The sequence below is a fragment of the Lithobates pipiens genome, unplaced genomic scaffold (assembly GCF_037356315.1).
Source record: "Lithobates pipiens isolate NorthernLeopardFrog02 unplaced genomic scaffold, aLitPip1_a1.2 Scaffold_18, whole genome shotgun sequence".
NCBI lineage: Eukaryota > Metazoa > Chordata > Amphibia > Anura > Ranidae > Lithobates > Lithobates pipiens.
Window position 1 is genome coordinate 105,487,425 of NW_027507758.1, and position 26,562 is coordinate 105,513,986.

At 44.9% G+C, this 26,562-nt stretch overlaps 1 protein-coding gene across 2 annotated transcripts; it reads left to right on the forward strand.

The window, feature by feature from the left end:
- Positions 1 to 37: 37 nt before the first annotated feature.
- Positions 38 to 26,389, forward strand: SYS1 (SYS1 golgi trafficking protein). 2 transcript variants are annotated; one of them, XM_077485968.1, is made up of 3 exons: positions 38 to 297; positions 9,441 to 9,489; positions 19,539 to 26,389. In XM_077485968.1, exon 3 carries the CDS (start codon positions 19,589 to 19,591, stop codon positions 20,063 to 20,065), a length of 477 nt encoding a protein of 158 aa, XP_077342094.1. In that variant the 5' UTR covers positions 38 to 297; positions 9,441 to 9,489; positions 19,539 to 19,588; the 3' UTR covers positions 20,066 to 26,389. The 2 variants fall into 2 exon arrangements, with proteins under 2 accessions (XP_077342094.1, XP_077342095.1); XM_077485969.1 differs by lacking the exon at positions 9,441 to 9,489.
- The last annotated feature ends 173 nt before the right edge of the window (positions 26,390 to 26,562 follow it).

Below are 26,562 nucleotides of genomic sequence, written 5' to 3' on the forward strand. Positions count from 1 at the left end.
GCGGCTGGCGTCACTTCCGCGTATGCGGATCCCGCATAGGATTTACACCGAGTATATCAAATGGGGGCAATTGTAGTCCTATGAATTGTTTCCTGTCATGTTATAACGAGGGGTTATAATACATTCACAGGAGTGACAGAGAATAACGTGTGAAGGTGGCGTCATATCCGGGACGTCTTCCCCGTGGCAGATCAGCAGGCCGGAAGTGACGCAATGGCCGGGACGGTATGATGCCTAGGATGGTTGAGGACTGCTGTTGGTGACAGGGGAGCTCCGGGCGGACGCAGCGACAATGCGGTAAGCTCCAGAGAGGGCGCAGGCGGTATGGTAAGGGGCGGGGCTTTGTTCGACTTCTGTGCCGACTGCTGGCCTGGATTGACCACCTGTTGAGCATCACAAGTCCCAACACAGGTAGTCCTCTACCAGAGCCGGGAGTGGGGTCACCATTGTACTTCAGGATATGGGAGCGGGGTGAGAGGTCGTCTGTTTATTATCAGGTCGGTATAGTAATGTGCGGGTCATGCCTGTCACTGGGGGGGTGGAAGACTATGAGACAAGGCAACCCTGATCATAGGAGCCCCCCCCCCCCCCCGTGCTACCTGATTAGAGGAGGAGAGCCCCCCCCCCCACCAGTGCTACCTGATTAGAGGAGGAGAGCCCCCCCCCCCACCAGTGCTACCTGATTAGAGGAGGAGAGCCCCCCCCCCCCACCAGTGCTACCTGATTAGAGGAGGAGAGCCCCCCCCCCACCAGTGCTACCTGATTAGAGGAGGAGAGCCCCCCCCCCACCAGTGCTACCTGATTAGAGGAGGAGAGCCCCCCCCCCACCAGTGCTACCTGATTAGAGGAGGAGAGCCCCCCCCCCCACCAGTGCTACCTGATTAGAGGAGGAGAGCCCCCCCCCCCACCAGTGCTACCTGATTAGAGGAGGAGAGCCCCCCCCCCCACCAGTGCTACCTGATTAGAGGAGGAGAGCCCCCCCCCCCACCAGTGCTACCTGATTAGAGGAGGAGAGCCCCCCCCCCCACCAGTGCTACCTGATTAGAGGAGGAGAGCCCCCCCCCCCACCAGTGCTACCTGATTAGAGGAGGAGAGCCCCCCCCACCAGTGCTACCTGATTAGAGGAGGAGAGCCCCCCCCACCAGTGCTACCTGATTAGAGGAGGAGAGCCCCCCCCACCAGTGCTACCTGATTAGAGGAGGAGAGCCCCCCCCCCCCCCGTGCTACCTGATTAGAGGAGGGGAGCCCCCCCCCCCAGTGCTACCTGATTAGAGGAGGAGAGCCCCCCCCACCAGTGCTACCTGATTAGAGGAGGAGAGCCCCCCCCACCAGTGCTACCTGATTAGAGGAGGAGAGCCCCCCCCCCGTGCTACCTGATTAGAGGAGGAGAGCCCCCCCACCAGTGCTACCTGATTAGAGGAGGAGAGCCCCCCCCACCAGTGCTACCTGATTAGAGGAGGAGAGCCCCCCCCAAATGCTACCTGATTAGAGGAGGAGAGCCCCCCCCCCACCAGTGCTACCTGATTAGAGGAGGAGAGCCCCCCCCAAATGCTACCTGATTAGAGGAGGAGAGCCCCCCCCCCAGTGCTACCTGATTAGAGGAGGAGAGCCCCCCCAAATGCTACCTGATTAGAGGAGGAGAGCCCCCCCCCACCAGTGCTACCTGATTAGAGGAGGAGAGCCCCCCCCCCCCCCAAATGCTACCTGATTAGAGGAGGAGAGCCCCCTCCCCCCCAGTGCTACCTGATTAGAGGAGGAGAGCCCCCTCCCCCCCAGTGCTACCTGATTAGAGGAGGAGAGCCCCCCCCCCCCAGTGCTACCTGATTAGAGGAGGAGAGCCCCCCCCCCCCCCCCAGTGCTACCTGATTAGAGGAGGAGAGCCCCCCCCCCCCCAGTGCTACCTGATTAGAGGAGGAGAGCCCCCCCCCCCCCCAGTGCTACCTGATTAGAGGAGGAGAGCCCCCCCTCCCCCCAGTGCTACAGTGCTACCTGATTAGAGGAGGAGAGCCCCCCCCCCCGTGCTACCTGATTAGAGGAGGAGAGCCCCCCCCCCCAGTGCTACAGTGCTACCTGATTAGAGGAGGAGAGCACCCCCCCCCCCCCGTGCTACCTGATTAGAGGAGGAGAGCCCCCCCCCCCACCAGTGCTACCTGATTAGAGGGGGAGAGCCCCCCCCCCACCAGTGCTACCTGATTAGAGGAGGAGAGCCCCCCCCACCCCCGTGCTACCTGATTAGAGGAGGAGAGCCCCCCCCCAGTGCTACCTGATTAGAGGAGGAGAGCCCCCCCCAGTGCTACCTGATTAGAGGAGGAGAGCCCCCCCCCCCAGTGCTACCTGATTAGAGGAGGAGAGCCCCCCCCCCCAGTGCTACCTGATTAGAGGAGGAGAGCCCCCCCCCCCCAGTGCTACCTGATTAGAGGAGGAGAGCCCCCCCCCCCCCAGTGCTACCTGATTAGAGGAGGAGAGCCCCCCCCCCCCCAGTGCTACCTGATTAGAGGAGGAGAGCCCCCCCCCCAGTGCTACCTGATTAGAGGAGGAGAGCCCCCCCCCCCCCAGTGCTACCTGATTAGAGGAGGAGAGCCCCCCCCCCCCCCCAGTGCTACCTGATTAGAGGAGGAGAGCCCCCCCCCCCAGTGCTACCTGATTAGAGGAGGAGAGCCCCCCCCCCCCAGTGCTACCTGATTAGAGGAGGAGAGCCCCCCCCCCCCAGTGCTACCTGATTAGAGGAGGAGAGCCCCCCCCCCCCAGTGCTACCTGATTAGAGGAGGAGAGCCCCCCCCCCCAGTGCTACCTGATTAGAGGAGGAGAGCCCCCCCCCCAGTGCTACCTGATTAGAGGAGGAGAGCCCCCCCCCCCAGTGCTACCTGATTAGAGGAGGAGAGCCCCCCCCCCCCAGTGCTACCTGATTAGAGGAGGAGAGCCCCCCCCCCCCCAGTGCTACCTGATTAGAGGAGGAGAGCCCCCCCCCCAGTGCTACCTGATTAGAGGAGGAGAGCCCCCCCCCCCCAGTGCTACCTGATTAGAGGAGGAGAGCCCCCCCCCCCCCAGTGCTACCTGATTAGAGGAGGAGAGCCCCCCCCCCCAGTGCTACCTGATTAGAGGAGGAGAGCCCCCCCCCAGTGCTACCTGATTAGAGGAGGAGAGCCCCCCCCCCCCAGTGCTACCTGATTAGAGGAGGAGAGCCCCCCCCCCCCCCCCCAGTGCTACCTGATTAGAGGAGGAGAGCCCCCCCCAGTGCTACCTGATTAGAGGAGGAGAGCCCCCCCCCCCCCCAGTGCTACCAGGAGAGCCCCCCCCCCAGTGCTACCTGATTATAATAATATTGGGTAGGCTATATTAGGCAGGTATATTAGTAATCCATAAATCCCCTTTGCAGAGGTCAAAAAAAATTATGATTTAAAGGGGTTGTAAAGGTTCGTGTTTTTTCACCTTAATGCATCCTATGCATTAAGGTGAAGAAACACCTGTCAGTGACTGGCCTCCAGCACAGCCCCATATAGGATGCACAGGTGTTCAATGCATTTGAATGCAGGCATTCCTCATTCTTGTCTATTGCCTATTTGACATCCATGCAGGTGCTGCTGTGTGTCCCCAAACACAGTGGTCCACACCTGCTCAGATATAAGATTGGGAGCAGTGGCTGTGCCCGTGCCACCTCTGCATCTCCATAGACCTGAATGGGGCTTCCTTCATGCGGATGCATGGAGCACCTGTGCATCCCATGCGGGCAAACACAGCCCTTATGAATGTACAGTACACTAAAGTACTTCATGGCCTTGGGGTTGTTTTACACAGATATCATCTGTTCAGTCACATTGTTTGCAAAGAGAAAAACTGTTGAATACTAATTCAGGGTACATCTGTTCAGTTGTTTACATCTGTGTTCTCTTTCCTTTTTATTTTTTTTGTTGAAATAATCCTAGGTGACCAAGGTATACAGTGCATTAGAGGTCGACCAATATGGGTTTTTCTCTGGCCGATGTCGACATTTAGAAATCACAGGAGCCGATAGCCGATTATATTTTTTATATTATATTTTTTTATATTATTTATTTTTTTCCTCCCCTTCATCTCATAAAATCTAACAGACACCTTTTCCCACCGGGGCATTTTTTCAGGTGCTTTTAGGCTAAAAAAAAAGCTCCCCTGCAGTCTGTGTGAAAGACAGAGTGCTTTCACACTGAGGCGATGCGCTGGCAGGATGTTAAAATAAAATGTCCTGCAAGCAGCGCCTTTTTGGAGTGGTGTATACCGCTCCTCCACCACTCCTGCCCATTGATATGAATGGGCACCACTGCCGAAGTGCATGCAATGCGATTTGGCAGCCGTGCTTCACAGGCGCATTTAACCTCTTCCTCGGCCGCTAGCTGGGTTATATGCTCCCCACTAGCAGCCGAATAGCACCGCTAAAATGACCGTAAACCGCCGCTAAAACTAGCAGTGTTTTACCGTCAACGCCTGCCCACTCCAGTGTGAAAGCAGCCTTAATAAGTGATACAGAAAATTTCTTACATTTATTAAACAAAAAAAACCTCCAATCAGTTTACTTGTATGTATGATTTAGATTAAAAAAAACTATATATAAAATGAAAACGGGTAATCAAAACTTTGGACAAAAAAGGGCTAACTTTAATGTTTGTTTTTTTTTTTTTTTTTTTTTTTTTCTTTTCTCATTAGTGTGTTTTTTCCAAAAAAATTGCGTTTGAAAGACCTCTGCGCAAATGCAGTGTGACAAAAAATATTGCAACAATCGCTACTTTGTTCTCTAGGATCTCTGCTAAAATATATATATATATATATATATATATATATATATATATAATATAATTTTTGGGGGTTCTAAGTGATTTTCTGGCAGAAAATACTGGATTTTTACTTGTAAGCAACAAGTCTTTAAATGGTTAAACTGAGAACTCTACACACAGAGCTCAGTTCATTCAGAAGTATAAACATTGTATCTCTTTGCTCTTTTCTTGGCAGACTGCCCAGAGAGGAGGAAAGTCTTCACTGAAGACTCAGGCAACTTGCATTGACTTCTATTACAGAAGTCATTTGTAAGTCACGCTGTAGTTATAATCGGCCTTTTTATCAGCACAATCGGCCGATGCCGATTAATTAAACGGCAAATATTGGCCGACCTCTACAGTGCATCCGGAATATATTCGCATCGCTTCACTTTTTCCACATTTTGTTGTGTTAGTCTTATTCCAAAAGGGAATTAAATTCATTATTTTCCTCAAAATTCTACAATCAATGCCCCATAAGAAGTTGTAGAAGATGTGAAGAAGTTTGTATGAATTTTTTTGCAAATTTATTAAAAATGAAAATATCACATGTACATAAGTATTCACAGCCTTTGCCATGACACTGAAAATTGAGCTCAGGTGCATCCCGATTCCACTGATTATCCTTGAGGTCTTTCTACAACTTGATTGGAGTCCCCCTGTGGTAAATTCAGTTGATTAGACATGATTTGGAAAGACCCACGCCTGTCTATATAAAGGTACCACCGTTGACAGTGCATGTCAAAGCACAAACCAAGTCATGAAGTCCAGGGAATTTTTCTGTAGAATTCCGAGACAGGATTGTATCGAGGCACAGATATGGGAAAGGGCACAGAAAAATTTCTGCAGCATTGAAGGTCCCAATGAGCACAGTGGTCTCCATCTGTAAATTGAAGATGTTTGGAACCACCAGCACTCTTCCTAGAATGGGCCCCCCTTCCAAACTAAGTGATCAGGGGAGAAGGGACTTAGTCAGGGAGGTGACCAAGAACCCAATGGTCACTTTGACAAAGCTCCAGTGTTTCTCTGTGGAGAGAGGAGAACCTTCCAGACGAACAACCATCTCTGCAGCACTCCACCAATCAGGATTGTATGGGGGAGTGGCCAGACCAAAGCCACTCCTCAGTAAAAGGCACATGGCAGCCTGCCTGGAGTTTGCCAAAAGGCACCTGAAGGACTCTCAGACCATGAGAAACAAAATTCTCTGGTCTGATGAAACAAAGATTGAACTGTTTGGCCTCAATGGCAAGCGTCATGTCTGGAGGAAACCAGGCACCGCTCATTACCTGGCCAATACCATTCCTACAGTGAAGCATGGTGGTGGCAGCATCATACTGTGGGGATGTTTTTCAGTGGCAGGAACTGGGAAACTAGTCAGGATCGAGGGAAAGATTAAACGCAGCAATGTACAGAGACATCCTTTGATGAAAACCTGCTCCAGAGTGCTCTGGACCTCAGAATGGGACGAAGGTTCAACTTCAAACAGGACAATGACCCTAAGCACACAGCCAAGATAACAAAGAGGACAACTCTGTGAATGTGCTTGAGTGGCCCAGATTTGAACCCGATCTTGAAGATCTCTGGAGAGATCTGAAAATGGCTGTGCACTGACGTTCCCCACCCAGCCTAATGGAGCTTGAGAGGTCCTGCAAAGAAGAATGGGAGAAACTGCCCAAAAATATGTGTACCAAGCTTGTGGCATTATACTCGAAGACTTCAGGCTGTAATCGGTGCCAAAGGTGATTCAACAATGTATTGAGCAAAGGCTGTGAATACTTATGTAGATATGTTTTTATTTTCATTATTTTTTTTTGTAAATTTGCAAAGATTTCAAACTTATTTTACGTTGTGATTATGGGGTATTTTGGTCATTATGGGTAGAATTTTGAAAAAAAATTATGAATTTAATCCATTTTGGAATAAGGCTGTAACATAACAAAATGTGGGAAAAGTGAAGCGCTGTGAATACTTTCCAGATGCACTGTAATAAAAAAAAGTCTCTTGTCTAAAAACAGACATAAATGCATGACATCCGCTCAGATCCATATGAATGTAGAAGGGCACAGCTTCCATTTAAAACCATTGTCCCTGAACAAATGTGGATGTAAGAAGATGATGATGATGATCCCTTTCCATCCACAAGCCCATAAGAATAAATTACTTGCCATTTTTTCAACCAAAGGCGGATAAAAAAAAAAAAAAAAAAAGAGGGATAACAAATGGACGCCTGTGTGAAAGGGCCTTGAATGTTTCCTGCCACCCCCCTGGATTCTCTATCAATATAACTTCAAGTTGGCTCTCATGTATAGCCATCTACTATACCTACATGCAGCGCAATAGAACACAGTGACCCTGCTCCTGGGGTAATGACTGAACGACCCAATGCAGATACCTCCCTTACTCCAGTCATTTCTTGGCCCCCTCTCCTACCCTGAGCATTGCATCTCCCTAATCTCTACTGTGCAATTGCCATGAAGAAGGATATTTTATCTCCTCCTCCCCCCTCTTTTTTTTCTTTTTTTTTTTTTTTTTTTTTTTTTTTTTACCTCTTGGAATGTAAACATTTTACTTAGAAGGCAGAAGCACTGGGATTTGTGTTCATCAACCTTTGCAATGTTAGAATAATATCTGAATTCCAGGATAAGCAAATATTGTCTAACCACTTCAATACCGGACACTTTCACCCCCTTCCTGCCCAGCCCAATTTTTAGCTTTCCACTTTGTCACACTTTTACCGACAATTGTGCGGTCATGCAATGCTGCACGCATATGAAACACACAGATAGCTTTCTTTTGGTAGTATTTAATCACCACTGGGTTTTTTATTTTATTTTCGTTAAATGAACAAAAAAAAAAGACTGAACATTTGGGGGGGGGGGGGGGGGTGTTCTTAGTTTGTTATCGTTTTGCATATTAAGTTCTCCTCCTTCTCCTTCTCCTTCTCCTTCTCCTTCTCCTTCTCCTTCTCCTTCTCCTTCTCCTTCTCCTTCTCCTTCTCCTTCTCCTTCTCCTTCTCCTTCTCCTTCTCCTTCTCCTTCTCCTTCTCCTTCTCCTTCTCCTTCTCCTTCTCCTTCTCCTTCTCCTTCTCCTTCTCCTTCTCCTTCTCCTTCTCCTTCTCCTTCTTTTTTTCCTCCCCTGTACTGATGTTGTGATAAACAGACACCTTGCCACTTGTCAGCACTCCTTTCCTCACATAGACCAAGCGTGTGAAGAAAGGCCTGCCAATAACAGGCAGGTCTGTTTATATATGATCCGCTGTGATTGGACACAGCTGATCACATGGTAAAGGGGCACTGTGATTGGCCTTTTACCCCGTTCTGTAATCAACTGTGTTTAAAGGACACAGTGCTCACAGAGCGTGCCCAATGTGTGACCCAGAGGTTGGGGATATGGGAGCATATATATGAACACCCTCCCAGTACCCTACAGTACTGTGCTGTAGCCATCTTTTTGCTATAGCGTGGTACTAAAGTGGCTAAATACAAAACTATTATCCCTTAAATCTCAGTGTGCTTTGTGTATTTCTGCCAGATCCAGCATGAAACCTTTTACATTTGTACAGGAGCTTCCTGAAATAAAGACCACTCATTGCCGCTCTCTCTCCTTGTGCAAGGTGACTGGTCTTGTCTACGCCCCCCTCTTCTAGTTTTCTGCAGGTAGCCTGTAGTGGATGGAGCCTGCCCACAGCTCTGCTCTCTGCACATATATATTATATACAGCACAATGATGATGTCACTACTACTTTTACAAAGTAATATCTCAGCTTGCAAAGGCAATTTGATCCCCACAAAGCTGATTTATAGCCTTTGTGGCTATTAAGGAATATATTTCAATGAAAGTTTTTGTGCCTGGAGTTCAACTTTAAAGTCTAACGGTAATTCATTTTATATATCAATGTGGGCCCACAGTATATTCGCACTGTGCTTGTTTATAATTTAGGCTTTAAAGCAGAGGTCCACCCTAAAGTGGACCTTCCGCTCATCGGAATCCTCCCCCCCCCCCCCCCCTCCGGCGCCACAATTGGCACCTTTCAGGGGGGAGGGGGGTGCAGTTACCTGGATAATCCAGGTAACTGCACCCACTTCCGGGATAGCTCTCTGCGGAAAGGGGCGTAGATTACGCCCCTTTCTGCAAGTGCCCACCCCTTTCTGCAAGTGTCCCGCTGCCTGCTGGGAAACACACAGATCCCAGAGGCAGCGGGGACCGTCCTTATTGCACAGCGCGACTCGCGCATGCGCAGTAGGGAACCGGGAAATTAAGCCGAAAGGCTCCATTTCCTGATTCCCATACCCAAGATGGCGGCGGCAGCACCGGAGATACGATCTAGAGATCGGCTTCGGGTGCCGACATCGCGGGCGCGCTGGACAGGTAAGTGTCACTATTTTAAAAGTCAGCAGCTGCAGTATTTGTAGCTGCTGGCTTTAAAAAAAAAAAAAAAAAAAAAAACGCGGAGTCCCGGCAGACTCCCGCTTTAAGTTGTGTGTTTTTCTTTTTTCTATATATTTTTTTTTTTTTTTTTTTTTTTGTGCGTTTGTGTTAACTTATGTGTGTATAACTATTTTAGTGTTCATTTGTGTGCTTTATACACAATGCCTATCTGTTTTCATAGTTTAGATTACTTGGCACATTTATGTTTTGTATTTTTTTTATTTAAAGGTCTGTTACATGTGGTTCAGATATGTTGGGAAGATAAGATTCAAGGCAGGTGAGTTTCTGTTCAAAACCACAAATGTTTCTATTTCCACTCCAGGCAGTGACAGTTGTAACAGTTGAAGTAACACTTCATAAAATGAATACAGTGAGGGGGGAAAAAAAGTATTTGATCCCTTGCTGATTTTGTATGTTTGCCCACTGTCAAAACAATGAGCAGTCTATAATTTTAATGGTATATTTATTTTAACAGTGCGAGACAGGCTAACAACAGAAATATCCAGGGGAAAAAAAAACGCTTTTCAAAAAAGTTATAAATTGATTTGCATTGAAATAATTATTTGATCCCCTATCAATCAGCAAGATTTCTGGCTCCCAGGTGTCTTCTATACAGGTAACGAGCGGAGATTAGAAGCACTCTTTCAAAGGGAGTGCTCCTAATCTCAGTTTGTGTGTTTTTGTATTATTCTCGCTGTAAATTTAAAAAAAAATCGGCCAGGCAGGGGCCAGATAATACTGAGTAGAGGTCGACCGATATATCGGCCAATATTTGCAGTTTTTTAATCGGCATCGGCTGATTGTGCTGATAAAAAGGCCGATTATAACTACAGCGCAACTTGCAAATGACTTCTGTAATAGAAGTCAATGCAAGTTGCCTGAGTCTTCAGTGAAGCGACTTTCCTCCTCTCTGGGCAGTCTGCCAAGAAAAGAGCAAAGAGATATAAGGTTTACACTTCTGAATGAACTCAGCTCTGTGTCTAGCGTTCTCAGTTTAACCATTTTAAATAATAAATCTTTTCTGACACTTGATGCTTAAAAGTAAAAATCCTGTATTTTCTGCCACAAAATCACTTGGAACCCCCAAAATTTATATATATATATATATATATATATATATATATATATATATATATATATATATATATATATATATATATATATATATATATATATATATATATATATATATATATATACATATTTTAGCAGAGATCCTAGGGAATAAAATAGTGGTTGTCACACGGCATTTGCGTAGAGGTCTTTCAAACACAATCTAAATTATACATACAAGTTAACTGACTGGAGGTTTGTTTTGTTTAATTTTCTTTATCACTTATTTAAGGCTACTTTCACACTGGAGCGGGCAGGCGTTGACAGTAAAACGCTGCTGTTTTTAGCGGCGCTTTACCGTCATTTTAGCGGTGCTATTCGGCTGCTAGTGGGGCACATATAACCCAGCTAGCGGCCAAGGAAGAGGTTAAATGCACCCGTGAGGCGCCGCTGCTAAATCGCATTGCATGCGCTTCGGCAGTGGTGCCCATTCATATCAATGGGCAGGAGTGGTGGGGGAACGGTATACGCCACTCCAAAGGTGCTGCTTGCAGGACTTTCTTTTTTTTTTTAACATCTTGCCAGCGCATCACCTCAGTGTGAAAGCACTCTGTCTTTCACATAGACTGCAGGGGAGCCGTTTTGCAGGCACTTTAAAGGCGCTATTTTTAGCCCAAAAGCGCCTGAAAAACGCCCCAGTGGGAAAGGTGTCTGTTAGATTATTTTATTTTTATTTTTTTCAAATATAATATTTATTGAGGATTTCAACAGATTAACAGAGAACATTCAGTAAATAGAAAGCATGAATATTCACAATATCTTGTGTGTATGGAGGGCGCATCCTTCCAGGTAAAGAAAACCGTAGATCACCTTATACAGTACATTTATCGTGTCTGAGGCTGGGTTCACACTGCTGCGGAAGCGAGAACCGGATGTGATTGGCACCGCACTGCAGTGCAAATCACATCCGATCTCTGTGCGATGCGAGTTCAGCCATACAGATAGTATGGCTGAATTCGCATCGCACCCGCAGCAAACTCGCACGGGACCCTTTTTTTGGTCCGCAGCAGAATCGGATCGCATGGGTGTTCACACCATGCGATCCGATTCCTGTCTGAGTTTGCAGATCGCACTGCGATATGCGAACTGATCTTTGGGTGTCATTAACATTTCACTGACACTCCCAGCAGTCCGCATAGGGCAGTGTGAACTGCCGGCGGGAGGCATGCGATGCGGGAAAACACCGCGGTTTCGTGGCGTTCCCGCATCGCTCCGGTGTGAACCCAGCCTAAGAACCAGCACTTCTAATAACTACTGCACCCGCGCCTTCTTGTGCTAATTAGCTGTGGTACTAGAATAATATTCCCCCTTCAACTAGTCTTCTGGGAGTTCACGTACCATCAGTAACAGCACATCTGTGGTATACTGGATGTGAAATATCCAAGGAGAGAGGAGAGAAAGCAAAGATATCGGTCAACCTCTAATACTGAGTAACATCCCATCAGGAGCTGGGTAACCAAACAATTAACGAGATTAGGTGTGCTCGGCATAGCTCTTGCTCAACCAACAAATAATTGTGCATGTCCTAAAATATTAATAAAAAAATAAGTGTCTCCAGGTCATACTCGTCATCCCAATTTCATGGTGACTACAAAAAACATCAGGACTTACACGGAGCCTCAGTTGTCTAACATAGAAGCTGTGCTGGGATCAGTCAGCCATTTAGACCACACTTTGTCATATTTTTTTTGGACAGCCCCTATTGGTATAGGTGTCTTTTTATATAACCAAAGGTTAACATTAATCAAATGTTTCCAGAAAGCAAGAGAAGAGGGCGTAACCTTCTTCCATGACATGTTTATGGCTTTGCAGGCATAGAAAAGGAGCAAGCTGTGCAAGGTCCTCTCTGCCACCGTGGGGTAATCTCAGCTTGTTACCTGTGTAAAAGACACCTGTCCACAGAAGCAATCAATCAGATTTCAATCTTTCCACCATGGCCAAGACCAAATAACTGTCCAAGGATGTCGGGGACAAGATTGTAAACCTACACAAGGCTGGAATGGGCTACAACAGTGGTCATCAACCCTGTTCTCAGGGTCCACTAACAGGCCAGATTTTATGTATTACCTTGGGGAGATGCAGACTAGAATACTGCAATCACTGAGCAGCAAATATCACCTGTGATGTATTTCAGTTATCTTGCAAACCTGGCCTGTTAGTGGGCCCCCGAGGAAAGAGTTGATGACCACTGGGCTACAAGACCATCGCCAAGCAGCTTGGTGAGAGGGTGACAACAGTTGGTGCAATTATTCGCAAATGGAAGAAACCCAAAATAACTGTCAATCTCCCCCAGTCTGGGGCTTCATGCAAGATCTCTCCTCGTGAAGTTTCAATGATCATGAGAATGGTGAGGAATCTGCCCAAAACTACATGGGAGAATCTTGTCAAGGCAGCTGGGACTATAGTCGCCAAGAAAACAATTGGTAACACACTACGCCGTGAAGGGCTGAAATCCTGCAGTGCCCGCAAGGTCCCTCTGCTCAAGAAAGCACATGTACAGGCCTGTCTGAAGTTTACTAATGAACATCTAAATGATTCATAGGAGAACTGGGTGAAAGTGTTGTGGTCAGATAAGACCAAAATCAACTCAATTCGCCATGTTTTGAAGGAGGAGGAATGCTGCCTATGACCCCCAAGAACACCATCCCCACCATCAAACATGAAGATGGAAATGGTGTTTTTCTGCTAAGGGGACAGGACAACTTCACTGCATCAAAGGGACGATGAACGGGACCATGTACTGTCAAATATTGAGTGAGAACCTTCTTGCCTCAGCCAGAGCATTGAAAATGGGTTGTGGATGGGTTTTCCAGCATGACAATGACTCAAGAAGTGGTGGCCTTGCCAGTCTCCAGACCTTAATCCCATAGAAAATATGTGGAGGGAGCTTAAGGTTCGAGTTGCCAAACATCGGCGTCAAAACCTTAATGATTCAGAGAGGATCTGCAAAGAGGAGTGGGACAAAATCCCTCCTGAGATGTGTGCAAACCTGGTGGCCAACTAGAAGAAACATCTGACCTCTGTGATTGCCAACAAGGGTTTTGCCACCAACTACCAAGTCATGTTTTGCGAAGGGGTCAAATACTTATTTCACTCACTCAAATGCAAATCAATTTTATAACTTTTTTTTGAAATGTGTTCTTCTGGATATTTTTATTATTCTGTCTCTCACTGTTAATATAAACCTACCATTTAAAATTTATAGACTGATCATTTCTTTGTCAGTGGTCAAACAATCAGCAGGGAATAACATTTAACGTGTAAGTTCACCTTTTACAGAAAATCTGTAAGGTGAACTTGCATTGGACTCTGTCTCCATCGCACCCGGGTCCCGCTAACCTGGAGAGCAACAATCGTCTGTTCTGACACATCGGATCGCCGGTTTACCAGTCAGGATTTGACATCCCCCCGCGGCTTTCTCTCCTTCGCATGCGGTGACAGGACAGGCTACGTAGGTTCTGATTGGTCGTGCTGCCCATGTGACGACACCGACCAATTAGAATGCTCTTAAACGTACACCTCCTGGCGAGGTACGCTTTGCAGATTTAAGTCAAGGAGATTTCTAAGCCCCGGACCGGTGAGGGGGCTATACAAGGTCTCCATATCAGGAGATTGCCGGGCTCCAGGTCAGCAGGACCGGGGTGATTGGGAATGAGGAGGGGATCCTATGTAAGTTCACCTTACAGATTTTTCTGTAAAGGTGAACTTGCCCCTTTAAAGGGGCACATTTACATAAAATATTGTGTTCTTATAACTGTGTTTAGCGAGAATATTTAACCACTTCTTGACTGCCGATGGCAGATTTACTGCTACAGGACGGCTCTCCTGTGCAGAATTATATGTACATACTTACTCTCACAAACGTGAGTGCACCCCTCACATTTTTGTAAATAAAACCCGGACCGGTGCGGGAAAACACCTCTTCCACTCCTCCATGACGACATCACGGAGCTGGTGGATGTTAGAGACCTTGCGCTCCTCCACCTTCCGTTTTGAGGATGCCCCACAGATGCTTAATAGGGTTTAGGTCTGGAGACATGCTTGGCCAGTCCATCACCTTTACCCTCAGCTTCTTTAGCAAGGCAGTGATCGTCTTGGAGGTGTGTTTGGGGTCGTTATGTTGGAATACTGCCCTGCGGCCCAGTCTCCAAAGGGAGGGGATCATGCTCTGCTTCAGTATGTCACAGTACATGTTGGCATTCATGGTTCCCTCATTGAATTGTAGCTCCCCAGTGCCGGCAGCACTCATGCAGTGCTTGACACCATCTGAACCAAATAAGTTTATCTTGATCTCATCAGACCACAGGACAAGGTTCCAGTAATCCATGTCCTTAGTCTGCTTGTCTTCAGCAAACTGTTTGCGGGCTTTCTTGTGCATCATCTTTAGAAGGAAACTTGATGCGGTGTGTGGTCTGAGCACTGATAGAGTCTCTCTCTCTCTCCCTCTCCCTCTCCCTCTCCCTCTCCCTCTCCCTCTCCCTCTCCCTCTCCCTCTCCCTCTCCCTCTCCCTCTCCCTCTCCCTCTCCCTCTCCCTCTCCCTCTCCCTCTCCCTCTCCCTCTCCCTCTCCCTCTCCCTCTCCCTCTCCCTCTCCCTCTCCCTCTCCCCCCACAACACTCATGCGTCTATTTCCCAAAGACAACCTCTGGATATGACGCTGAGCATGTGCACTGCACTCAACTACTTTAGCCGACCATGGCGAGGCCTGTTCTGAGTGGAACCTGTCGTTGGGTCGTTCACACTAGGACGACTTGTCAGGTGACTTGGCCACCTGACAAGTAGTGTCCCGTTCTGTACAATGGAACCGTTCTAATCGGAGCGACATAAGTTGCTCCGACTTAGGAAAAAAAAGGTTCCTGTATGACTTTGGGGGCGACTTGCATTGACTTCTATACAGAAGTCATTTTGCAAGTCGCCGCAGTTGTCGCATCCAGGTCGCCTGAGGCAGTCGCGTTGTAAGTGGTGCTGCCTCAGTGTGAACCGGACCTTACGAGTCACATGACACCAGTGAGGGAAAATGGCTAATTGGTCTCAATATAGACATTTTCATTTGGGGGTGTACTCACTTTTGTTGCCAGCGGTTTAGACATTAATGGCTGTGTGAGTTAATTTTGAGGGAACAGAAAATTATACAAGCTGTACGCTCACTACTTTACATTGTAACAAAGTGTCATTTCTTCAGTGTTATCACATGAATAGGTATAATAAAATATTCACAAATATTGTGAGGGGTGTACTCACTTTTGAGAGACACTGTGTGTATAATATGTGTAATATATACTTAGTTTTTATATAAAAATAAATTGGCATATAATTTGGCTTCCTGGGTACCAGATAGTCCATTCTCCTTGCCAGGAGCATGATGGGGGAAGCCTGGGCTTTCCCTTTTAAAGACAGGGAATCTTTTGTGGCCTGTGCTCTGGAACTAATAAATGACTGTGTATTCATAAATTCCACCTTCTTGTGAGAGGAAGGGACGGACTCTCAGATTTAAACAGTAGTACTGTTTACATTTGTGATCACTGATTGGTCATCCCAATGATCACACTGTAAAGTGACATCCCATGACAGCTTGATTCACAACCATTAATGGATGTACTGATCGTATGAGTACACTTCTAAGCATCACTTCAGACACAGATGTCCATCTCCTCCACAATATTACAGCAGGGAGGTGGTTAATCTAAACGATTGTTTCATTAAAATATGCCATAAATGATCATAAATGCTAATTTTCCTCAGATACAGAAAACAAAGGCTGGTCTCAAACCGGCAGCTGTTTGCTCCACAATCACTTCAGCAGAGCTTTTTCCCATCCTGATAATACTGAGGCTTAGAGTGTGCAGGATATTTGTGCAACCTTTTTAATGATTGCAACCAAGGCCAAAGTGTGTGACACATTAGACTTTGTCCCGGCATTGTTAACCACTTGCCGCCCGCCATATAGCAAAATGACGGTGGCAAAGTTGTTTTAATATCCTGGCCGGACGTCATATGACGTAATCGGGATATTAAGCCGCTGTGCGCACCCGGGGGAACGCATTGCGGCGATTGTTGTTGCGGGGTGTCAGTCTGACACCCTGCAACTACGATCTCGGCAAAGAGTGTCCGACGGAGACTCTTTACCACGTGATCAGCCGTGTCCAATCACCGCTGATCACAGTGTAAATAGGAAGAGCCAGTGATCGGCTTTTCCCCACTCGCGTCTGTCAGACGCGAGTAGAGGAGAGCCGATCGGCTGCTCCTCTGACGGGGGGTGGGGGGGGGGGTATGTGCTGATCGATTATCAGCACCAGACCACCAGGAGATGCCCAGCACCAGGTATGCCCCTTAGACCACCAGGGATGCCAGCCAATGCCCATAATGAATGCCAATCAGTGCCCACACTGATTGGCATGCATTATTGTTTGGCACTGATTGGCATCCATCCCGACCAAAACTTTAAATTACAATGCCGCCTATCAGTGCCCATCCATGCCGCCTATCCATGCCCATTTGTGCCACCTATCCATGCCAAGATTTTCGGTCTTTTTTTATTTGTTTAGCAGAAAAAAAAAATCCCCCAGAGGCGATCAAATACCACCAAAAGAAAGCTCTATTTGTGGGAACAAAATGATAAAAATTTAGTTTGGGTACAGTGTAGCATGACCGCACAATTGTCATTCAGAGTGCGACAGCGCTGAAAGCTCAAAATTGGTCTGGGCAGGAAGGTGTATAAGTGCCCTGTATTGAAGTGGTTAAACTGCACATAATTATGTAATGGAAGGGGGGAGCACTAGGGAATTGCCTGGATAATTTGGATATCCTCATGCACTCTGCGGGGGTCTCATGCACGTAACTGAAATGTCTTGTGTTCTGCCAAAATTAAGGTAAGAAGGGGTTGTTGTTGAGTATCTAGTTGTCTAACCTTGCTCCTTTTTTAGGTCACTAGTTTATCTAGAAATGCTTTAGTTATGTTACTAGTGAGCATTGGCTAGTACAAAGTGTGTCTTTGTTTCCGTGTTAATTTTGTCAACCAACACATTTTAGTTGACCTAATGAATACTATTTTAGTTGACTAAAATATGACTTAAACTAAAATGCCATTTTAGTCAAGACCAAGACTAAAACTAAATTGAAATTTGACTTCAAAATTAACACTGGTCTGTAGTGCATGTTCATACCTCAATACCATAAATAATATTAGATTTTTCACTCCAGCGGGTTATAATAATTTTGGAAATTGTAGAGAAATGTTAACTAATGCATTACAATTTAATTTCACCCATTAGATTTTAGACGGCTCAAACGTAGGACATTTTAGTCGACTAAAATATACTGGAGATTTAGTCAATTAAATACGAGTAAAACAATTGCAGAAGACTAAAATGAGACTAAAACTAAAATGCCATTTTAGTCCTAAGACTAAATCGAAATTTGATGCCAAAATTTAACACTGGTTTTGTTTTTAGTTTTTATGTTTCAAGCCCAAATCTTCCAAATGACTGTATTTTTTTCAGAATATCATATCTCTGGTTATCTGAGTTAAATTGTGTGCAGCCATTAAAGCTTAACTCCATGTTTTTCGTGAACGTTATATAGTTTGTTTGCACCAAGGTAGTCCAAATTAACTAACGATTTCCTTCACGAACGTGCAGCGGCTGTCAGCACGTGGGTTTGATTTACTGAAATTGGTGCACCCAGAATCAGGTGCAGGTCTGCATAGTAACCAATCGGCTTCCAAGTATTCTTGTCATTGAACAAGCAGAAGTTAGAAGCTGGTTACAATGCACAGCTGCTCCAGACTGTGTGCACCAGTTTTAGTAAATCTCTCTGGGTGTAGCTGGGGCTACATACCATATACAGGGCTGATTTTTGCAGTGGGATGGGCACTTCCTGTCCTGCTCCTGAAACAAAATTGATCGGGCTGAGCGCTGCTCAGCTATTCACAGGAGGCTTTGTATTTTTTGGATGAATTCAAAGCTTTTGCTAATTGGCTGAGGTGGAGATGGGGTAATTCACCCAGAAAATATAAAGACTCCTGTGAATGGCCGAGCAGCATTCAACTTGACTGTTTTTTTTTGTTTTGGGAGCAAAACAAGAAATCCCCCATTCATGTTGCCAGGACACAGCGCTGTATAATTTATGTAGCTGGGGCTAGTTCATACAGCAATGCCAGCTGTTGCATGTGTTATGAAGGAAATGGTTTGTTTGGACTTGCCTGCTTCCAAAAGTTAACTAAAATAAGGTTAGGCTTTAACTTGTAATTGCATACACCAAACAATGTAATTGTGTCATACAAAAAAGTATGTTTTTATTTTAGATTTTATCCTCGGTTCACACAGGGGCAACACGACTTTTGGAGGCAACTTTGACGTGACTTGCAACACTACTCCAGGCCAGGCGACTTGCCGTGGCCAATCAGAGAATGAGCTCTCAGGGGGGAACTCCTTTTGAGAGCTGATAATTCTCTGAGAGTCGCCTCTGTATAGACAGAGATCCGACTTGGAGGCGACCTCCATTGAAATCAATGGGTACCAGTCACCTACAAGTCGGATTGAAGTAGTACAGGAACCTTTTCTGAAGTCGGAGCGACTTCAGTAGCGTGCATTAAGATGGCTTTCATTCACTTGCATTGATTTCTACATGTTGTGCGACCTGAGGTGACTTGGGGCGACTTGAAGTCGGATCTGAGTCGCCCCTGTGTGAACCGGCACTGAGTCTAACCTTCATTGCATGTAAGCAAAACAAACTCAATTTAATTCCTTTGTTAGTCATCCATCAATATCTCCATGCTATTTATTTTGCTGAGAAATCACTTAAAAAAAAAAAAAAAAAAAAATAAAACACCTGCTAACATTTCTGGCTGCAACCATCTTTTGTAAGGGCAGATGATTCATGTAACATTTACTTCCTGGAATCCTCTGCCCTTAGCTCAGACAGAAGGGTGTGATTAGCTCAGCAAACCCCTCCTTCCCTCCTGAAGACTCCTGGGATGTATGACATTTGCTTAGGCATGAAAACCAGGAAGTAACCTAAAGAAATGTAATAAAAAAAAAAAAACACAGTCTAAAACAAGTATGATATACTTTCCTATCTATTTACTAATGCTAGGATTACAAATAATCAATGTTGATTGAGATTGGTGAAGTTCTGCTTTCATTTGTTTCACTTTTCCTTAATGCATACTCAGATTTTTCAAACTTGTATGTCTTTCTCCTCTCGTCCTCCGCAGTACTCGTCCCTAGATGCTCATCTGTGTGTGACCGCTAAAAGAACGTCACCATGATAATGGCTGGACAGTTCCGCAGCTACGTGTGGGATCCCATCTTGATCACCTCTCAGATAGTGCTGATGCAGTTAATCTACTACACATCACTGGGCCTTTGGATTGCCTCCGTGGACTTGCTGATTCGCTATAGTCCTTCACTTGACCAGATATTTAGTTATGAGAGCTTGGGATTTTCTTCAGTACATGGGAGAGTCTCTATGATGGCTTTCATTCTGAACTCCTTAACATGTGCCCTGGGCCTACTGTACTTTATCCGCAGAGGGAAGCAGTGCTTAGACTTTACTGTGACTGTTCACCTCTTTCACTTCTTTGGATGTTGGATTTATAACGCTCAGCTGCCCAGCACTATCACGTGGTGGCTACTGAACATTGTGTGCATTGGTTTAATGGCCGTAATCGGGGAGTACCTATGCCTGCGGACTGAACTCAATGAGATTCCTCTAAACTCTGCTCCTAAATCAAATGTGTAGACTTTCCGAATCCTGCATATGTCTATATTGTTGACACAATTCAGTATTCCTTCTCCACACTGTTAGATTTCCTAATGGTTCCTGGAGTCTGTTCAAAATCAGTTCTATTGTAAAGTCTACAAGGTACAGAACAACCAAGTATACAGGCATTGAGCAAGTATACAACTATTATTTTAAATCCTCAAAATTTGCACACACACACTTTTTTTTTGTTTTTTTGTTTGTTTTTTTATTGTTATAGCTACTGCCATCATGGGTTCATCCCTGGTGCATTCATAAATAAAAAAAAAATACCATGGGTTAGGAAAGAGGACATTTTTGACAATTTAATGGTGGACGATTAATGCTCATTCTAGCAAATCTCCATGTAATAGAACTTAAATATTGTTCTTTTCACAGTTCTAGTTCTCAATGTGTTTGATCTGAGCGCAGATTTATTATATACAGCATTTTTAGAGATTGCTGAATTCCCAAACCTTGCAAGCAATTTTCCTGACCATTGACATTCAGTTATTTGAAGCAAAGGAAATGATATACACTGTGATTGGCACTGTACAAACTAAGCTTGATATTGTAAAACCTTTTTTTTTCCCCCACTCTTTCTTTTTTTATTTTACAGCTCTAACACTCTGAAAGATGTCAGGCTAAGGCGATTGTAGCAAACCATTGAGCTGTGTTAGACTTTTATTATCTCAGGTGTTAAACTTTCATACAATCATAGGGGCTGTCATTGATGAAAGTGCCACCGCTGTCATCTGAACTTTCTTTAGGCTTCATTTGCACTTGGCTGTTATGTGTCGTGAGAAAATGCTGCAAAAGGTGTATGTGGTTGTTTGTGTTTTTTTTTTTTTTTTTTTTTTTTTAGGAGCTTTGGCAAAAGATGCCAAAAGAGCCTAAACTCGAGTTTAGGAGCTGTAGTGTACATGAAGCCTAATACAGACTGAGACAAGTATTTAAGTCAATGGTATCAGTTTGCAACGTTTCTTAGATCAGAAACATTTGACCCACTTCTGTAAGCGTTCCATTCCCATAGACTTGTATGGGAATACAAAACCTGTTTTAGGCCTGGTCCACACCTATGCAGGTTGCAGTTGATGTGTTTTCCGGGTGGATTTTGTGTTCTCTGCTGTCTTGCTGGAGAACCCATCAGAAATGCAAGCACTATATCATTTATTTATTTTTTTATATTTTTTTGCTGTTTTTCTATTGAAGTTTATAGAACCAGAAACGCAACCTGCTACCGGGGGAAAAAGGCCTTTCCAAAAAAAAACGCACTGGTGGAAAATGCGCAGATGTGAACATGACCCATAGGAAACCATGTTAAATCTACTGTAGTGTGTTTCTGCAAAACTGAAACCACACTGAAAAATGCATAGGTGTGAACCAGGCCTGAAGCTAACAAAAACCCATTGATGCAGGCCCTTGTCCATTTCTTTCAGGGATGCAAGTAGTGACTCTACTTGGTCAATGTCATGTGACCACACTGACCAATGCCCACTAGTCATTGCTGGGATTATGCTGCTTCACAGCCTCCTGGGTTGTGTATAGAGTTTAGAAGCATACAGATCAGAACACTGGCAGGCGATTATCAGCATAGCAGATAAGTGTAGCAAAGAGTCCGGTGGGTGATGGGAATTTGTAGATTTTCTCTCAAGCAGGTGACTCTATATGCATTTATTGCACAAGCCACTCTCTCCTTTTCCTGTAAACTGGTGAGAATACAGTTCTTGAATGTCCCTTTGGCAAAACATATACAGTTGAATTTTTTTTTTTTTTTTTTTTTTTAACAACGTAAGGCCTCGTTTACACTTGTGTTTGGGGGCAAAAGCAGCAGAGGGGGGAGAACGTATGCCACGGCAGTCGCCCCACACCCTGAATGTGACCTATTCAACTGAATAGGGGTGCCCCACAACCCCATTTACTGACTGTGGACATATACTCCCACTAGTTGTAGTGTGCTAGTTTGGGGTTTAAGGGAATAAAACAGGATGTGAAGTGGCAAGTTGATGCCTCCTACTCGCATTTTCATTGCTCCCTGAAGCGTGATCAGAATGCAGATAGCTCTTCAAAGAGTAATGATAGTGTAAGCTAGCCCTAAGACTAGGTTCACACTGATGCAGTGTGAATCTGATGCCATTTCACAGGTCAATTTCTGTTGTGACAGGTACAATTCTAATGTGAATGAATACGATTTTATGAGGGGATTTGGCATAGCTGGAGATTTGCAATGAACTCACAGGACCCTTTTTTATTTTTGTTTTATTTTTTAAACCGGATCGGAAAAGCCCTGCATAGATGTGAATGGCTTTAATAGCAAACAATGTTTTTTTTTTTTTTTTTTTTTAGATGATATGCAAATCTTTGCCTTTCGGATCAGATCTAATCCTCATAGAATTCACATCATTGTAAAGCGGGACTAAAGGGGCTACTGAAATGGCTAGAGATTAGTTGCTGATATTAGCAATCGGTGGATAAACGGCTGTCATAATTGAATATTGCTATGACGTGACCTACATAAGCGGTCTGTAGTAGCCATCAATAGCACACAATTAGATCAGTGAGTGATCATGTGATCTTAATGGCTGCTACTGGCCACTTATGTAGCTTAGACCATAGGGGGGCAATTTGTTCCATCTAATTACTATTCACCAGCCATTTTAGCAGCATATTTTAAAGTGGTATTAAAGCTCCGTAATTTTTATTTTTTAAATAACAAACGTTATACTTGTCTGCTTTTGTGCAGTGGTTTTGCACAGAGCAGCTCCGATCCTTTTTTTCGTGTCCCCCGCTGATGCTTCAGGCTCTACCCCCTCGAGCAGTGCCCCCATAGAAAGCGCTTGCGCTGGGGGCACCCCCTGTATGCTCATTACCGGACCGCTGCTCTATGCTTCCATAAGATATAGCCGTGACTCGGCCCTGCCCCCACTCTCTCCTCATTGGCTCAATGTCTGTGACTGCTGTCTCGGCCAATGGAGAGGCAGAGTCTGGGACAGCCGATGCTATTGTGAACATCACTGGATCAGAGGGAGCTAAGATAAGGCCGCTGCACATAGGTTTTTCTTTTTTTACCTTAATGCATAGAATGCATTAAAGTAAAAAAACTTAATCTTTTAGAACCCCTTAAAAGGATAAGTTCACCTTTTTAAAAAAAAAAATGCTCAGCTTTTTGCAGGTTAAACATTTTTTTTTTTTTTTTTTTTATATATAACTAAGAACCTGGAAAGCATTGTACCAGCGATTAGCAGATCACTGGTACCGTGCAGGACTCCAGAAGACTTGTCAGTGTATCTGTCTGCTTGTACAGGCAGACACCCCCTGACGGGAAGAATGAACAAACTACTAGAGCTTCTCAGTAGCACTAGGGTAGTTCTTTGAATCTACAGGTCGACAGCCACAAAGGCTTTCGAGACTTGTAGTTACCCTTTCACAGAGCACTGTGAATGAATGATGTGGCTTGGCAGAGCCCCACACAGCCACGTTATTTTCAAACGGTGACAGCAGCCGCCCAGAGAAGGTGGTCGCTCGCTGTCACTGGGGAGGGAGAGGCTGCAGCTACTGGAACATGTTCTATATTCTACCCTAAGTATGAGTGTAACATGTTCCAAAAGGTGAACTTCTATTTTAACCTACTAACAACATCCCTCCTAGCGATAGCCTAGTTATATTTCTTATATTAGTGCAGATATAAGGTGAGGCTTCCACAAACATCTGACTACTGTTTTGGTACAAAGAGGAGAGAGGGGCAGAGTATAGTACAGAAGACCTTTTTCTCCTTGTAAAACTACCTTCTCAGTGTAAAGACTAGCACACAAAGCTTATAAATGGAGGTCAGAATATCCCCAGGGGACATTTTGTCATACTATATCGTACTTTTACATTTTCTAATGTCTGTTTGTGACCAGCTACATGTATATTGCTATCAGGTTTTTGCAATGTTAAACCCTAAGGATGGTTATGAAAGTCACACAACTAGTATGTTTAGGGAAGTGGTTCTCAACTCCTGTCCTCAGGGCCCACTAACAGGCCAGGTTTGCAAGATAACTGAAGTACATCATAGGTGATATCATTTGCTGCTCAGTGATTGCAGTATTCTAGTCTGCATCTCCCCAAGGCAATACTTAAAATCTGGCCTGTTAGCGGATCCTGAGGATGGGAGGTGAGAACCACTGGTTTAGGAAGTTAAATCTTTTGACATATTGCATTTGAAGCTTAGCACCAGGTTAAAAAAAAGTGGTTTAATTAGCTGCAAAGGATAAAAAACGGCTTTGTGTGATTCTAAAGTCTTAATGTATTCTCTGCCTGACGGTAAACTCCCTACTACTTGTTACTTTGCACCCCCTGTCCCTAAATACTTTCCTGACTTCTCTCTCTAGATCCAGCACTGTCCTTGGTACCAGCACTGCTCTCCTTTCTATCTTGTTTCACAGGTGCCTGAGAAAAGCGAGAGCCATAAGCTCCTGCTGTTAGTTAAAGCGGAGTGCTGCTGTTTAAAAAAAAAAAAAAAAAAAGTCAGCAGCTACACATACTGCAGTTAAATACTACATACTTTAAAATATGGACACTTACCTGTCCAGGGCGCCCGCAATGTCGGCACCCGAAGCCGATCTATCCCACGGCTGTCAGGTGCTGCCGCCGCCATCCTCGGTGAGGGAATCAGGAAGTGAAGCCTTGCGCCTTCACTTCCTGGTTCCCTACTGCGCATGCACTATACCACTGGTCCCTGCTGTTTTCTGGGACCCGTGTGTCTCCCAGAATACAGAAGTGGTGTAGATACCCATGGGTGGCTCGGGTATCGATGCCTGGAAGTGGGAGCAAAATGCCTGTATTAGACAGGTATCTGCTCCCCCCACACCCCCTGAAAGGTGCCAACTGTGACACCGGTGTGGGGAGGAACCGGAAGTTCAATTTTTGTTTGGAACTCCGCTTTAAACTCCTGTGAGTAAGAGGGGGCAGGGCTTACCGACTCTCTATGTGTGCCTATGACTGCACCCAGCCTTGCTCCAGACTGTGCCTTCATGAATGATCACTCAATACCATGCCTGATGAGGGGGCACCTGAAGGAGAGCAGTAGCTGTCAGGGGAATCCGTAAGAGGAGGGAATATTGTGGTACAGAGCAGGCAAGTATAACCTCCTTCCCTTTTTTTATTATTTAAACTAAAGGCAAACCCATATATTGCCTTGTAAAAATAGTAGTGACATCATCACTGCTGCACTTACCCTTTGCATAAAGCTGAGCTGTGGGCAGGGCCCAGCAGGTTTACCGCCTACAGTACAGGCTGTTTCCAGAAAACTACAGGCGGTGGACACAAGACCAGTCACCCTGCACAGAGCATGAGAAAAGCAGTAAGTGGTCTTTATTACAGGAAGATCCTGCACCGAGGTAAATTGCAAATTTAATTCTGCATTACTGCACAGATCTAGAAGAAATGCACAAAAGACATCAATATACATCCCTCTTTCCTATAGACAGTATTTTAGCTTTACCAGAAACCTGCAGTGATAGAAGTGGGAAGGTCACTATTACATACCTCTCTTTCAGAAAATGCTATTTGCCATGCTGTGAAGCTGATCCCCCTGGCATCAATATTTTTGACTCCCTGACCTAGAAAAAGAGGCAGATCAGGAGTTCTCACTTGATGTTTGCCTGTTTTCAGGTCAGTGATTTAGTATTAAAGCCATGCAAGGTAACTAGCATGTTCAGAAAGAGCGCTATAATGGCCACTCATATTGAATACTGATATTTGGTTTCATGGTGCAGCAGTACCATTTTAAAGGGAAATGGTTGTATCAAGTTCTAAGCAAACTTCTGCAGTCTACATTTTCAGATTTTAGTTTTTACAATAAATGTTTACACATTACACTTTCACACAAAGCAAAGCACAACACAGTTGCTTATTAGCCATGTTTTGGATGCAAGGCATAAAGGAAATAATCAATAATTTAAATGCACACTCACTCTTGAAAGAAATAAAGTCAAACCTAAATAAGGGTTTCAACTACCAAATTCAGAATTTATTTATGTTTTTTTAAGCACAGTCATTGAAATACAAGAATTATGCTACTATCAGTGAACTGTGCAGAACATTGCATAGCACTTACCAACGCAAGACTCCTCAATTTTATGTTCTGGCACAGGAAACCCTCGTTGGACATCTGTTCTTGGTTGTCCGTAACAAACATGTATAAACCGTTTTTCCAGATTCAGTCGTTTTCATATGTCCTTACCAATACCATATTTATATATCTCACATCTAACTTTTTTAATTTGTACATATTTCTGCCATTTTTAGTTTATTTCAAATAAATTTTGAATGTGTCCTGTCTACTCTTCATTTTTTTTTTTTTTGTAAGTTTTTGTTCTGTTCACTTGAATGTATTTTAAATGCTGGGCACCAAGCCATGCTATTCATGTTACCATAGATCAAAAATCTCATACTTTAATAAAACAGAGCCCTGAGTTAGAGAGCTTTTGGATGGGCCAGCCAGGTATTATTAT

Excerpts from the sequence above, each read along its gene's own strand:
- SYS1 (XM_077485968.1), top strand. The coding sequence starts at position 19,589 with ATGATAATGGCTGGACAGTTCCGCAGCTACGTGTGGGATCCCATCTTG.